Here is a 14,233-nt window from a genome sequence, read left to right as displayed (position 1 = left end):
GCTAATCAACGCCCGGTGACTATAGACATGTGAGTGGTGTTTATCTTCATATCTAACTCTCGGCAAAGAAAGGAAATAAGTGCATTTTCCAAAATGTAAAACTACTGCTTTAAGATGAAGGAGATTTAAACTTTTTTTTTTTTTTAAATCTACATAGTAGCCCAGACACCTCCCCAGATAAAGAGAAGAAGGAGTCAATGCCTGGAGCTGACAGAGACAAGCGGGTGAACGGGCCCACCAGAGTCAGCGCGGCACAAACTGATCTGCTTCGTCATGTGTTGATATGGTTTGACAAAAACCCACCAACTCTGATGAAAATGTTGTTAAAATCTGATTGGTGCATGGAGGTGAGTGACATCACTAATATCCAACTGAGATCAGGGCACTTTAACCAGTAAAAAAAAACAAAAAAAACAAAACAAAACAAATCCTGTTGTAACTTTGGCAGGAAACTGTCTGATGATGCAGGACCCCGCAGCTGATAACAGGAAGCTAAGTCAGAATATAGATGATTGGGACCTTTAAAGTCCATTCATTAGTTTTGGTTCTTCAGCTTCATTTTGAAATTGAACAAATTAAAGTGACTAATTTGAGTGCCTTCTCTTGTATTTGAACTAATCAAATCAGTAGGCTTACTACAGACATCACTGGTCCACTCAGGGTAATTGTAGTGGCTGTTTAAGAAAGGGACCTTTTTTAGTTGCTATCTGCCCTGAAACACTTTAAACTCATGAGATGACAGTACACCCACAATCATATCCCCCGCCACTGCTCAGTTTAATGACGACTATGAAGTATTTGTTTATATATTACTATCACTTGCATTGAATTTTTTATTCTACAGTATGATTCAGTCACAAAATTCCTGCACTATGGGTTGCAATATCTGAAAACTGGATACTGCTGCCTGCTGATGATTTGCAGCAAAAAAGAAAAAAAAAAAGAAAGAAAAAAAAACCATCATCTGCTCTAAGAGAAGATTAACCTCGTTCACGCATTTGAAGTATTCAGTCAAAGTAAACGCATGCATGTAGGGAGGGTGCGCGCATTGCGAAGTGTACTGGGCTCCAGTCTCCATACGCGTCACTGAACCTCCCCGCACCAGGACTCTCTCTCTCTCTCTCTCATGCACACACACGCACGCGCACACACACACACACACACACACATACACACACACACACACACACATACACACAGAAGGTGTTTCAACTTTCCGAGGGCGAAAACATTCCAGTCGACTCTCAAGGTAAACGGTTTATTGGGGAGCGAGACCTTCGTATTTATAGAGGAGAGAGATTACGAGGCTGTGACGGCGGCGACTTGCCGAGCGGAGACCTGTTCGCCAGAAGTGATTGGCTATTTCTTCAAATGAGAAAGTCAGAGAAATGTCTTTTTCTCTGGGCGACACCGTCAGCAGCATCCCAGCCATAATGTACAGGCGGGAACCAGCGAGTGTTCGCAGCTTCCAGACAATATTTGGATTGTCAAGAACTCAGAGGTAAGAAATAATCACAGCACCTTTCCTTTTTTTTTTTTTTTTTTTTAGTTTTGTTCACAGTTTGCTTTTTTTTTTTTTTTCTCATAGCACGCGCTTTGCTCTATTTCAAAGCTGTCAAACATGTGATCAGATTTTTTTCTCCTACTGGGGAGTAAACTGTCCTTACGCGTTTATTTTTTGTTAACAGGAACGCACCTGTTCACATCTCATGTCATAATTAGGAATAAGTGGTGAATGTGACGCATCGCAATACATTGTGTCTATTGTGATGGGGGAGGTGGAGGATGCTGTTGATAAAGAACTCTGCACTCAGTTCCCACCTGCGACTGCTGGGGCATAAATCCTCCTTATGTGTGTGTGTTGTGACTGAGATATGGGTTTGGCATGAAGTCACTCTGAACTGTAATAGTGTATTTTTTCTGTGTGAAGATTACTCATGGCACTTGGGGTACAGACTGAATTCAAGAATATTTTTCATCCTGTAAACAAAGAAAGCCAAGATAACAGAGAGCAGTAAAGGAGTGGTTCAGTGTCTGCAGTCTGGACATTTTGTTGTCAACTTATTTTTGTATGCATGCAATAAGACATTTTTTTAAGGTGGTAATTAAGGATAATTGTTTCTTCAAAGATTTAAATGGTTAGGCAATAAATAAATAAAACACACAGACACACACACACACCTTTTCCCTCTGATCTACTCCTGGTGCCTACAACAACTGGGACAGCATAAGTGATGTCAGGTCTGATCGCTGCTTGAACTGCAGTAGAAATGAGAAACCTCAGTCTAAAAAGTGGCAGGTTTAATCCACTACACATTTATTTCCCCTTGTAGTCTGATTATCTATCTATCTATCTTTCTATCTATAGCTGTTTCAGAAGCCAGAACACAATCTAAATTCTGCTGTCTTGCTATCAGCAACTGGAGATCACAATCAATAGGCAATGAAGACAACTTAGCCGGAGCCTGCCTCTCACTAATAACAAACCAGTCTAGCATCATGGCTGGGTTGGCTTGTTGTTTGTTGTTAGAGTGTACATGGATTCTATTGACAGCAACCTCCCATTTAATAATTCAAAAACATGTGGCGGAGATTTTCAATAGCGGATTTACACATCAAGGAACACTTTAAATCATGTGCCGGAGGTGTGGAAAACACTAAGCCAAGTGATACGACTGTAATGCTACAAGGCTCCAGAGGAGTCCTGACTCCTCTGTGGAAGGTTCCTTGCTAAGTGTTTAATGTTTTATCAGCTCCTCAGATAGACGGGTAGACGGAGAGGACAGACTATCAGCAGTGGCTGCTGACACAGGAGTAGGATTCAGATTAATTTCATGTGGATTACGACATTTTTACACAGTCTCCTTTGATGATAATGCTTCATAAAAGGATCAGTCAACACTGTGTTAAGCCCATTACTCACTTCATCCTTTTCTGTTGCTTAATCTGTCAGTGGACTTTCATGTGCCGAGGCCAGGGGTACAGTTCACTGACAAATGTGCTTTAGGATGCATTTGCATTTCGGGCAATGAGCTCTCGTGCATTGTCCCGTTCTGTGATCATCAATAACTACCTGGTGTTACCTTATTATGCATATTACACGCCAGCCACTGCCTCCAAAATGAAATTACAGAAAGATGAAGTTGTTGTTGTCGAGCACAGTGAGCAGATCTCCACATGCGGTATCCAGGAAAAGCTGTGAGAGACACAGTCTGGATGAAATAGGTTGGTAAACATGGCCGACAGATAAGACACATTGGTATTCTGCTGCATCTCGCCGCGCTGGCCTCAAGGCCTGGCTGATAATACCCGCTCTCGGCTTCAGGGTCAGAGGTCTGAGGTTGATTGGCAATGGGCTGACACAGGGAAATAGAGTGTGCTGACGGTAGTCTAATGGGGTTGAAGCACACAGACGTATCGGCGTGGCTGGCATGTTAGCAGTGCCACGGCCTCATTCTTACCCCCCCACCCCCACCCCCACCCCGCCCCGCACCTGGATGCTTACAGGTTGTTCGCTAATCTATTAGCCCCTTGTCAGACACCCCTGGGCTCTCCTGCACAGCGGCACTGCAGCACACGGGCCTGTGCTTGTGCCATCTCTGTCATGCTGAATTGTTTTCCTCGCAACAGCGTTTGCTCTGCCTCATTCGCTTTCAGCTGTACCTCCCAGCTCTTTATACCTCCCAGCCGCTGCTGTCTACCAACATGCCCAAATGCACTCAACCAGAGAATCACATATAAGTATGATCTCTCTCTTTCTTTCCCCTCTTCTCACTCCATCTCTTTGTTACTCTCTCACTCTCTAACAAACACATCCACCCACTCATACACACATGTATTTACTCACAGCCGTACATGGGCAAAACACAAACTCCTACACACACACACGCACACACACACGCACACACACACACACACACACACACACACACACACACAGAAAAGCATGGCTATTTCTATAACATTCATCTGCACTGATTATGAGGTGTCCTACATTGCTCAGCTTGCCCTGAAATAGCTTATTCACACTTAAATTCCCATTTACTGAAAAAATAAAGCTCCTCTCTGCACCAAACAACACAGCAGCAATGAATTTGGAAGAATGACAACACCAAAAAGATTTCTCAGAGCATCCCGAAGTAATGACACGAAAAGTAATCCGCTGTCAGCTTGTAGCGCTGCCGCGGGGTAGGAGTTTCACAGTGTTCGAAACAAGGAAACACTTAGAACAACACTTATTATAGCTATATGACAGCCCATTGTATCTGTAAGCTCAGACCCCGTCGAAGAGTGAATTTATCAGCATCGACCTGTTTGCAGCACCTGTTGGACTGGTCTGTTTGGAAAACCTTAACGAAGGGGAAAATAAAATGAACATTTTTGTCCGAGGTTCCACCATCTGCCATTGTGAGAAACTCGGAAATCTTTAGCTGTTTTTGGAAGGAGCAGCATCCTGATACGTGTTGTTTGGCACTATCTCTTTGAGCAGCAGAATTCCACCATCAAATCTAAACAGCGGACGAGACGCCAGTCGGAGTAACTTTTCCTCTTGCAGACTGCTTCATGTGATTATGGTAATCACAGCAGTGCTTAAGCATTAATGCGGCAGTGATTTATTGATGTTGAACGCTATTTGTAGCCCCTTGGATCTTAAGTGGCTATGCTTTGATATGAAAAGTAAATGCATTCTGACATTTAAAAAAAAACAAAGGGTCACAAGGGTGTGTCATGTCAAACTTGTCCAAAATCCATAAATAGAAAGTAGTACAAATTTTAAAAATGAGTTGCAGGTCATGGCCAATAAAATCAGTTTTGATTATTCGTCAAATTTTTCGTCACAGCAAATTTTCAGCAACAAATTATCATCCCTGGAGTTGTCAGGGATGTAATATTTTTAGTGAAGGACACTTAAACATGGTAGATGCCTCTGTGGGGTTTGAACATGGGTCAGAGATTATCTTTCCTCAGAGAAGCAGCAATCTATAACACGTGACAGCAGCATCCAGAGCAGATAGCAACCTAAGCACCTGCTCATCTTCAGTATTGCACGGGAATCTGCTCACAGCCTTGATAGTCACACTTTTAGTCAACTGACTCAAGAACTGCATGGGTGTGTGTTCCCTGGAGCTATATGTGGACCAAAGAGGGCACTGGCATGGAACAACGATGTCAGCACATTCAGGAGCAGGAGGTCCAACGGGGAAGAACCGTGAAAACGTTGCCGGCTGTCCGGTGCTTACTGCGCTTCAGGAAGCCTGGGAGCATGTGGCTTGTATTTTATTCATGGGGCAGAAAACATGAAAAGTATAGCAAACAAAAAAAAAAAAAAAAAGTACTTTGCAGGAAATGAGGAAGACAAACTAACTTTCAGAGAGGAAAAAAAATGGAGTAAGGGAATCTGAGAAGAAAGTGATGATTACACAGTAAATGAAAGATTAAAACAGAGGGTTATGTGTGAAAACTTTACAGGACAGAGCATGGGTGAATGGATAAAGATTAGGAATGAGAACACACTGAGGATCAGGACAGTGACGCAGGGGGGACCTCTATATCTTCTACGTCCTGCCCAATGGGAGACTGTCCGCACTGTACCGTTCCAGTCTAAATATCGTACATGTCTTAATGTCATGTGCCATATACTGGGTGTTTAAATTAATGTATAATACAGAGTATAAAAGGTTAAGCAAAAATAACAATTAAAATCTTGTTTTCAGATTACGAATCAGTGCACGTTTTGAAACATGATTTACCGAAGGACAGGAAGGAAACATCAAATAATTTATGAGACGATTAGTGTGCAATTTATTAACCTGTGAACCAACAAGGTATTATCCATATCCCATCGCCACAATGCCATTTTGCATTATGTGTAATCTTGTTGTCTTCAAATGGAAATACCTTCTCTTTATGGGTGTGGAAATACTGCAGTAAGACAGCCATACACGATTGGGGTCAGGACCCTGAGAAATAATCTGCTTTTGGCATTTCTATTTTAAACGCAGATTAATCAGACAAAGGTTATGGGTGGCAACTGAGCAGCAGAGAACTCTGGGCTATTTTTGCTGAGGGGAAGTGGCAATATCGTTTTGATGGTTAAATGTAGAGAAGGTGACACTTTTGTCTGTCCTCTGTGGGAGCAACAGCCAAAGCAAATTTTAGCATTCCACTGCATGGCTGGCATCATTATGATATGTTTTAAGATATTGATCAATTTTCAATGAACTTATGCAAGTTCTAAAGGCTGTCCAGTCTATTTTAATGGTTTTGCAGCTCTGTTTTATATTTATGGTGAAATGTCAGGACACTGACTCGACAGCTTTATGCCAAACAGCCACAGTTCTGGTCATTTTATTTTAGGGGGGTGGGGGTTGTGGTTAGGGTTATATAGTACTACTGAATGCTTAACATTGAAATTTAGATACCACTGAATTCATAGCACTGAAATGTTTTATTTTGAAAACCATCAAAACTTTACTTCCAATATCTGGGATACCAAGGACAAGCAATCAAGCCTGAATGGAGGTGACACAGTACTGATTCATTTACATTATTAGGTATTCAGTTTCTTTTAATATCTCAAACGGTATTCCTTTAATTCCACAGGAATGGCTCAGACATGGCCATCTTAGTTAACTCATCATTAATGATTATAATACAGTTTTCCTCTTCAGCTTATTATCACACATTCATGTGTTGAATGAATAAATGAAAGAAAATTTGCCACCAATGTCAAAGTAATTTCAGCATAAATGTCAGCCATATATTTCCACAGATGTGGCAGATTACAGCCGTCTAAGCTGTGCATGTATAGGAGGCCTCAACTGATCCATATCAGACAGAGGCTGATGACACCAAATGAGACCTTAACAATGGAGCAATGGATCTAATTAGGTGCACGGAAAAAACACAAACACACACACGCACACACAAACACAGATAGCGAAGGATATGATCTGATATGATGATATGATATCTGAGATATTTTGAGTAGAGGGCAGTACTTCGAGATGTTGCTGTTACCACGCTGAGATATGTGCACGTCTGTGTAAGCTTACTATATATGTCTGGAGTAAGGATGGAAATTAAACTTAAGTGAATCATCTGCAGTGTGCAGCTCTTGACAAGTGAGATGCTGTTAAAGCTGTTGCTGCTGAGGGAGCGACGGCTGAACGTATTTCAGTTAGTATTTGGCAAATTGTCATCCAACTGTTACCGGCTCTAGATGTCAAATAAAATTCTCCTTTTAAGTTTGAATCTAAAAAATTCCCGCTCTCTGTTGCTGTTTGTTTCCTCTGTAGGTCTCAGAGTGCTGAATTCTGAATGCTAACATCTTTACTGACATCGACGCACGTCACTGAGGAGCATATATCGGCCAACACTCTTCCATCTCCTCGCTTGAGCTAAAAGCACAGAGAAGCTCCTCCTGCTCACCTTTTGACCTCTGTTGCTATGGAGAACCTCAGTGAGCTCCAGAACCCGTTATTGGACAAAAACAGTAAGCACATGGTCAACGGTTATGGGGGAGACTTCCCTAATAACCAGTACCAGGAAAACATTATTAATTATTTTGCTGGAGGAGGAGGTGGCGGTGGAGGTGAGGGAGGAGGAGGAGGAGGAGGTGGAAAGGTGAATAACAGCAACGTAGTGAGCGGAGGAGGATACAATACCAACGGGAAGGTGAAATCTCAGCAACTTTTGGACGCCACCTCGCTGCATCTGGCAGTAGAGGCCTTCTACAGGCCCAACTTCATCCTATACAAGGAGGACAGCGGCAGCATTAAGGCTAAGGAATACAAAAGCGAATGCTGTGAGACCACCTTCACGGAGAAGAAGGCGAAGGAGGCATCCAACACAGCAGGGGCAGACACGCCTGGCACAGAGGATCCTCAGGCAAAGCTGCTGGAGGACGGCGAACACATCAAAATCCAAACGGTTTCCTACGAGGTGGAGGAGGAGGAGTATGTGGAGTATGAGGTAAGGGAGAAAATGCATGAGTAGGATGAAAGGCACTTGCATTTGACCAGACTGGATTTCTAGATCGGATAAATTGAGGGCAGAATTTCTTTCGCATTGGGATGGCGATCATACACGACAACACAAAAGGCGATTTAATGTTAAATGTTAATTTAACATGCCAGAATTGAATCCCCCTTTCACTACCATGGATAGCGCTACTTGGCAAGGTGTGCCAAAGCAATTATTTATAAACTTCAATATTTGATGGGCGGACATTTGCAGACATAGTGTGGCCTGTGGCTGGTCCAGCAAAAAAATGTTCTGCTTGTGGCATCATCCATAACTGAATGAATTTATTTCAGTTTACGAAGAGATTTTACTCCAGGTGTTGTACATATCTTTTAGGGGGTTTCGGGATTTTGGTGTTTTTCAATGAAAGGCCCAGTTGAGGCTTATTATCCATTCAGCCCAAGCTTGGATACCTGTAGTGTGTTTGTGTTAAAAGAGAGAAAGAGAAAGCATGTCTGTATTCCTATGGTGTTTGTACACTTGTATCATCACACCAAAGGATTGGGCTGGATGCCTCGCTCAGACTGACAATTTACCAAACACAAATCCCATTTGATCCACTGACCTTGGCCTCAATACCCAACTCTAGTAAAATTCATCATTAGATAATAATAAATCACTCACGCCGGCCTCACACAGGGATATTAGGTGCTACAGTGCTACTGCATTAGCTACAGGACTTTCACTCTCAACTGGCACAGCCAACGGCACAAAGCACTCCAAAGGATTTAAGGGATTGGACAGGCGGAATAGGGTGTTCAGTTTGACCAGTGTCCTGCAAGACCTAAGGGACCGAGAACACACCTGTGTGTCCACTAGAATTAACCTGGATTGGTGTGATAAACATGTAGCTGCTGAAATGCAATGTGACATGGGTACATATAGCTACGGGGCTCAGACAGCAGAGAGTCAGTGCATTTCACATTATGAAGAAATAAGTAGCAGTCATGGGTGAAAAAATTAAATTAAGAGTAAATCAATCTTAAAGCTCTGCTTCACTCATAGATGAGAAACATGTTGACACACAGATGCCAAAGACCAAATAACCTGCCAACCTAGGTGGAAAAGGGTAACAGATGAATGAGACAAAATGATATATACACCAACTGGAGGTTAAGTGAACACATTACCATATTGTTCACATTTTTTTTCCACACCTCTCCTGTTCACAAATGAACAAGCACATAAAAAAAAAAAAAAAAAAAAAAAGCATCATCAGGCCCCACAGCCAGTGTCGAGATATAAAGAGGAAAATACACAGTGGGACTCATTATGTAGCCTCCCAGCAGTGTGCGGCGTCTCTACCACCCTGCCCACAGTCTGACACAATGCGAAGACCTCAGCCAAGCCCTCCTCTGAATACACACACTTGTTGGTGTTCTACCAAGACGGTGCTGTACAAGATGTATGTATTATGGTATCTGAGTCAGAAATGCTTGTTAGCATACACAGAAGAAGTTAATCTCCCAACCAATTATAATTTTTTTTTAAGAGGTTGTATCTAACAAATATAGTATAGTTTTTTTAGCAGTAAAAGTAGCTTAAGGGTACCCTGTGGATTTTTCTTTGTAAACAAACCAAAGTTATGTTTACATTCATTGTTACTCAATTAAACACATCCTTTAGGTTCTAACAACTGAAAACATTTCCTTCCACGTAAAACGTTAAAAAGCATATTTGAATATTTTTATTGCTTGGAGTTTTTTTTTTCTTGACTGTCTTTGTGGTCACACTGCTCCATTGCTTTACACGTCACATGGCACCAACTGCTGATCAGCAAAATAGCCTGATATTCATGGCAGGAGTAAAGCACCACAGGGTACCTTTAAAGACCCACTCTGAAATTATATTTTGACCATAGCCTAACTGTTGAGAATACAGTAGGGGGTGCTTCATTCTTGATTTTATCGTCTGAGTTTTTGGTGTAAGAACATTACTGTAAGTGAAAGCTAAATGTGAGATTTACATGTTTTTTTTATATCTTTTAGTGTTTAATTGCTCCTGTAAATGCTGGTATTAAAAAGGACTTTAACTTTAGTTATGATTGTTTAGGAACTGAACAGGGAAATTGTAATAGCTGGGTAACACTTAATTGTTAGTCCTCCTAATTAGCATTTTATGTAGAATATAAATATTTAATATATACTTTATAACTTACAAGTAAGTAGTTATCAGCAGATATGGACATTTTAAGTGTTCATTAATGTGCTTAACTGTGTACTATATTGTCTTTCTTTTATTTGTCATAATCTGTTTAGACAGTAGCCTCACTTTGTAAGTGCCCACAGTGGGAGTTATAGTTGTTAACAAATACATTAATGAACACTTACATATGCTTACAACTACATTACAGTGAGTTATTAACATTTACTAAGTGTTCATATTAGTGATGTCAGGAGAACTGATACTTCAGTACCACGTCAATGCCAAAATTCTGAATACGTGACCGTACTTGTTTTTTACAACACCATAGGTTCCCAAGGTACTATATATGTCGTAGGTAGTAGAGATGTGATTCTTCCAGGAGTGAAGAGGGCAGCATAATAACCTTACAAGTGCTGTAGTCTGACAGCAAACGCAAAGGGAAGAGGAAGGAAGGTAAACAGTAACAATAACAACATGTGAAACGTGGCAAGAGTCGATGCGTTTGAGTCGGATCATCAGGGACAAGTTATAGACCACCAAAAGCTAGTATGCAAACCGTCCAATCCAAACAGTGTGTGTGTGTGTGTGTGTGTGTGTGTGTGTGTGTGTGTGTGTGTGTGTGTGTGTGTGTGTGTGTATGTGTGTGTATGTGCAGCGTGGTGTCAGATTTGGTATTGTGACTCATGGAATTTCCATGATATTGGTACTGACTGCCAAATTTCTGTCATTGTAACATTATGTACTGTTTATAAAAGCTAAATGGAGGGACTTAAAGGAGGTATATGTAAGTTTTGCTATTGCTACAACGATGTTTGCCAGCATTAACATTAACACCAGGTAATTTACCAGTCTAGCAGAAATGTTGCGAGTTCACCATTAAACGTCATTCTTTTACTTGTCAAGAACTGTCTCCAGCGGTGGAAAGCAACAGCAATGTTAACTCATGTTACCATATGTCTTCTATTAAGTTAGCACGCTAACCAGCTAGCCCCAGACCGCCTCATTACTTTCCGATAGCAACTCACTATAGCCTCCAATCTGCGCTGAAGATGTAGTGCTGCTCAGAGAATGTATTACAACCTCTTGACTTGTAAGCACAACAAAGGCCAAAGCGTTTGTCAAGCAACAATCACCACCACCACTTCCAGCAAGAAACCATAATCAGCAGCAGAGAAAACTTACAAATAGCCCCTTTAGCGATCTCTGTATGAGATTATATAGGAAGATTAAAATTAGTTGGTGGTTTATTTTAAAAAATGTCAGTTCATCATGGACTTCCTCTTTACTGTATAAAAAAACATTTTCTCAGATTTTGTATGATTTCATTTAATTCAATTTGTTCAAGTAAATGTCAACAATAATGTAGGCGTTAATTTGTGTGTGTGTGTATGTGTGTGTGTGTGTGTGTGTTTCATCAATAATGTGTTTTTCCAACTGTTAACACATACTGTACATTCACCACAATGGTTCATGTGCAGTGTTTATAAATTACTGTAGAATACAGCATCTATGTCCTGAAAACGATCACTTAAAAAGCTGCTCTCATGAACTGAAATAGAATCCAATCTCTTTTTCTGTTCATGAGGGAGGCGCAGAGAAGAAGACAAATTTAGGTAGTGGAGGCTTCCTCTGAGGAGGTTAGGATTGGGACTGTGACAAAGGGATGGAACATGATATCCCTATATCCAGGCAATTTTTCTGGTATAACCTAGACTGCTCAGTTCTTCAATGCTTACACTGTGGCTTTGTGTGTCTGCAGTGCGGTGTGAGAGAATTTTAGGAAGCGCTGCCTTTGAGGAAAAAGGCAGCTTTTGCAGTGCAGTGATGTCTCATGTTGTGGCTTTGATTATGGGTACAGTTTGACAGTTTTGTGGCTTTGTGCAACATCATGAGGAACTGTCAGCTCTAGAGCAATAATACCCGAGAGGGCAACTATTATATATGAATATTTATTATATACGATCATATGTTTCACAAAATAAAGGAACATTTTATGTTCTATTTTATCACTGCCTATGTACTATTAAAAGTTTTTTTAAATGACTGAATAGTAAGGTCTGGTTAAACCAACAATTAAAACAGCGAAATCTGGCCACAAAATCAAATCAATGTCTTCTGCTGTGTGGGTGTTGAGTTCATCTCTGGTGAACTCTGACCTGCTGTTTTGCACCGTTGACCAATAGCGGGCCGATAGTCGATGGTACAAATATGCTTTTTGAGTGAACTGAACTTTTTGTCCCGTTAGCGACCTGGCGGTTAGCTGTGCAGTGTTTTGGTGTGACCAGACATCTTTCAGCTACTGAACTGCTTCTGCTTTTTCACACTCTACATCTCAACTGTGTTTTTAAAATTCTTAATCCCTCTCTATCAGGTCAGTTGTACTTTATATGCGGCCTCTCCTCATCGTGTTGTGTTGAGTAAGTAAGGGAATGGGAATGGTGTAGCTTGAGCCTGGTTCAGCTCAACACTAAAAATGATGTTTTTCACCAATCACGTTGCTTAATTGAATCTGCTGTCTAAACCATAATCCTCATAATCCTGCGATGCAGAGTAATGCAGCTAATACATAGCGATATTATACAAGTTATCTGAAAAGTTTTCATCAGCACTTTGTAACTAGATGAGAGAAAACTGTTGACAGTACCAGAAAGCTTTCTAAGAGAGTAGCAAACAATTCTTAAATCGAAGCATATCTCTAATAGCAAAAGTAGAATATTACCAATCACAGAACTTGACCTTTGCCTATTCCTCTGATTGTTCCTGTGATTAAAAAGGTCAGAGTTATTGTTGTCGACTTGGCATAAAGAAGTGAGAAGAACCTTTAGAGCTGCAGTGCGTGTAAGCTCACCATGTGTTGCATATAATATGGGGAACTGTGTAAATAATGAACTTGAAATCCTCACCAATTCATAAAAAATCATTAACTGCAGGCGGTAGATGATGTGATTGTTTAGCATTCCCTTTCACTCGATGATATTAAAAGCCCAGTGTTTTGTGAACTCATCACAAAAAGATAACCCCCCCCCCAAAAAAAACCTGCTGCTTTGGAATGAAGGGTTGTGTATTTTTTTTTTTTTTTTTTAATGGCATTATTAAATAAAGCACACATCATCCAATTATCAAAGTGCATGAGTAAATTACAGACGGCCTCAGAGGGGAATCGCTAAAGTAGAAGAGAAATTTTATCAAGGAAATTTAAATTAAATTTCCCTTTGTTTTCATTACCCCTACTGTCAAACTTGAAATGCAAACTGTTAGCTGTTTAGATATGACTTTTTTCCAATTTCAGTATTATTTAACCTCACACTCACACTGCAGAGGACATACCAATTTACTCAAAATACCATAACAGCCAGTTATCAGTCCTTTTTCTCCAAAAATGTATTCTCTTTTTCAAGTGCCCTTTTCATGCCTCACATCTTAACGTAACAATTCCCTTTATTATTGTTTGCTTTATTACTTTTGAATGATGAGAGACTTGTGTTTGTGTATCCTCAGCTAACACCACTTTTCTTTCTCCTTCTTTTTCATTGACTTGCTTTTTTTATTCTTTTTGAGCAGAATATTAGAAAAGCAGCAGTGCAGTTAGTAAGCAGATCATCCATTAAATAGAAGGTCTATGATAATAATAAGCACTACCCATGCTGAGGTGCCCTCAAGCAAGGCACTGAATCGCTCCGAGCTGTGAGCTCACAGTTCTGCTCTCTGATCTCCGTGTAGAAGATTAAAGGAAAGAGGGTTTTGCCTTCAGAGGCCAACAAGCCCAGCACAGTCTTTCCATGTTCAAGGCTTCTGTGTAGGTTAACCAAGAAAATCTCATCCGTCTCTTCTTATCAGCTCCAGCCTTAACAAGTGTAAGGTGAGCACTGGAGGTCTGCCAAGTGGACCCTCCTCCGTCTGAGCCAAACTCCCAGTCTCACTGCACGCTGGCAGGTTGAGGACATGTTCAAACTCAGTCAGCTACGTTTGAAAAAGACTTCTCCCATCCATAGCCCCCCCCCCAAAATAAACAACAACATTGCTTTCCTTGTACTATGAGGTATTGTATTGCTGCTCACATCCT

General features: G+C 40.9%; 1 protein-coding gene across 1 annotated transcript in view; it reads left to right on the top strand.

Annotated features, from left to right (window-relative positions):
- The first annotated feature begins 1,052 nt into the window (after positions 1–1,052).
- The window catches only part of syndig1l (synapse differentiation inducing 1-like), a 37,632-nt gene continuing 24,451 nt past the window's right edge, over positions 1,053–14,233 (top strand). Inside the window, exons 1-2 of the mRNA XM_056363309.1 lie at positions 1,053–1,501; positions 7,299–7,974. Coding sequence (XP_056219284.1) covers positions 7,450–7,974 — 525 coding nt within the window. The 5' untranslated portion in view covers positions 1,053–1,501; positions 7,299–7,449. The remainder of the gene's footprint in view (positions 1,502–7,298; positions 7,975–14,233) is intronic.

Source organism: Seriola aureovittata, chromosome 19 (genome assembly GCF_021018895.1).
Source record: "Seriola aureovittata isolate HTS-2021-v1 ecotype China chromosome 19, ASM2101889v1, whole genome shotgun sequence".
NCBI lineage: Eukaryota > Metazoa > Chordata > Actinopteri > Carangiformes > Carangidae > Seriola > Seriola aureovittata.
This window is presented reverse-complemented; position numbering and strand designations above follow the sequence as displayed.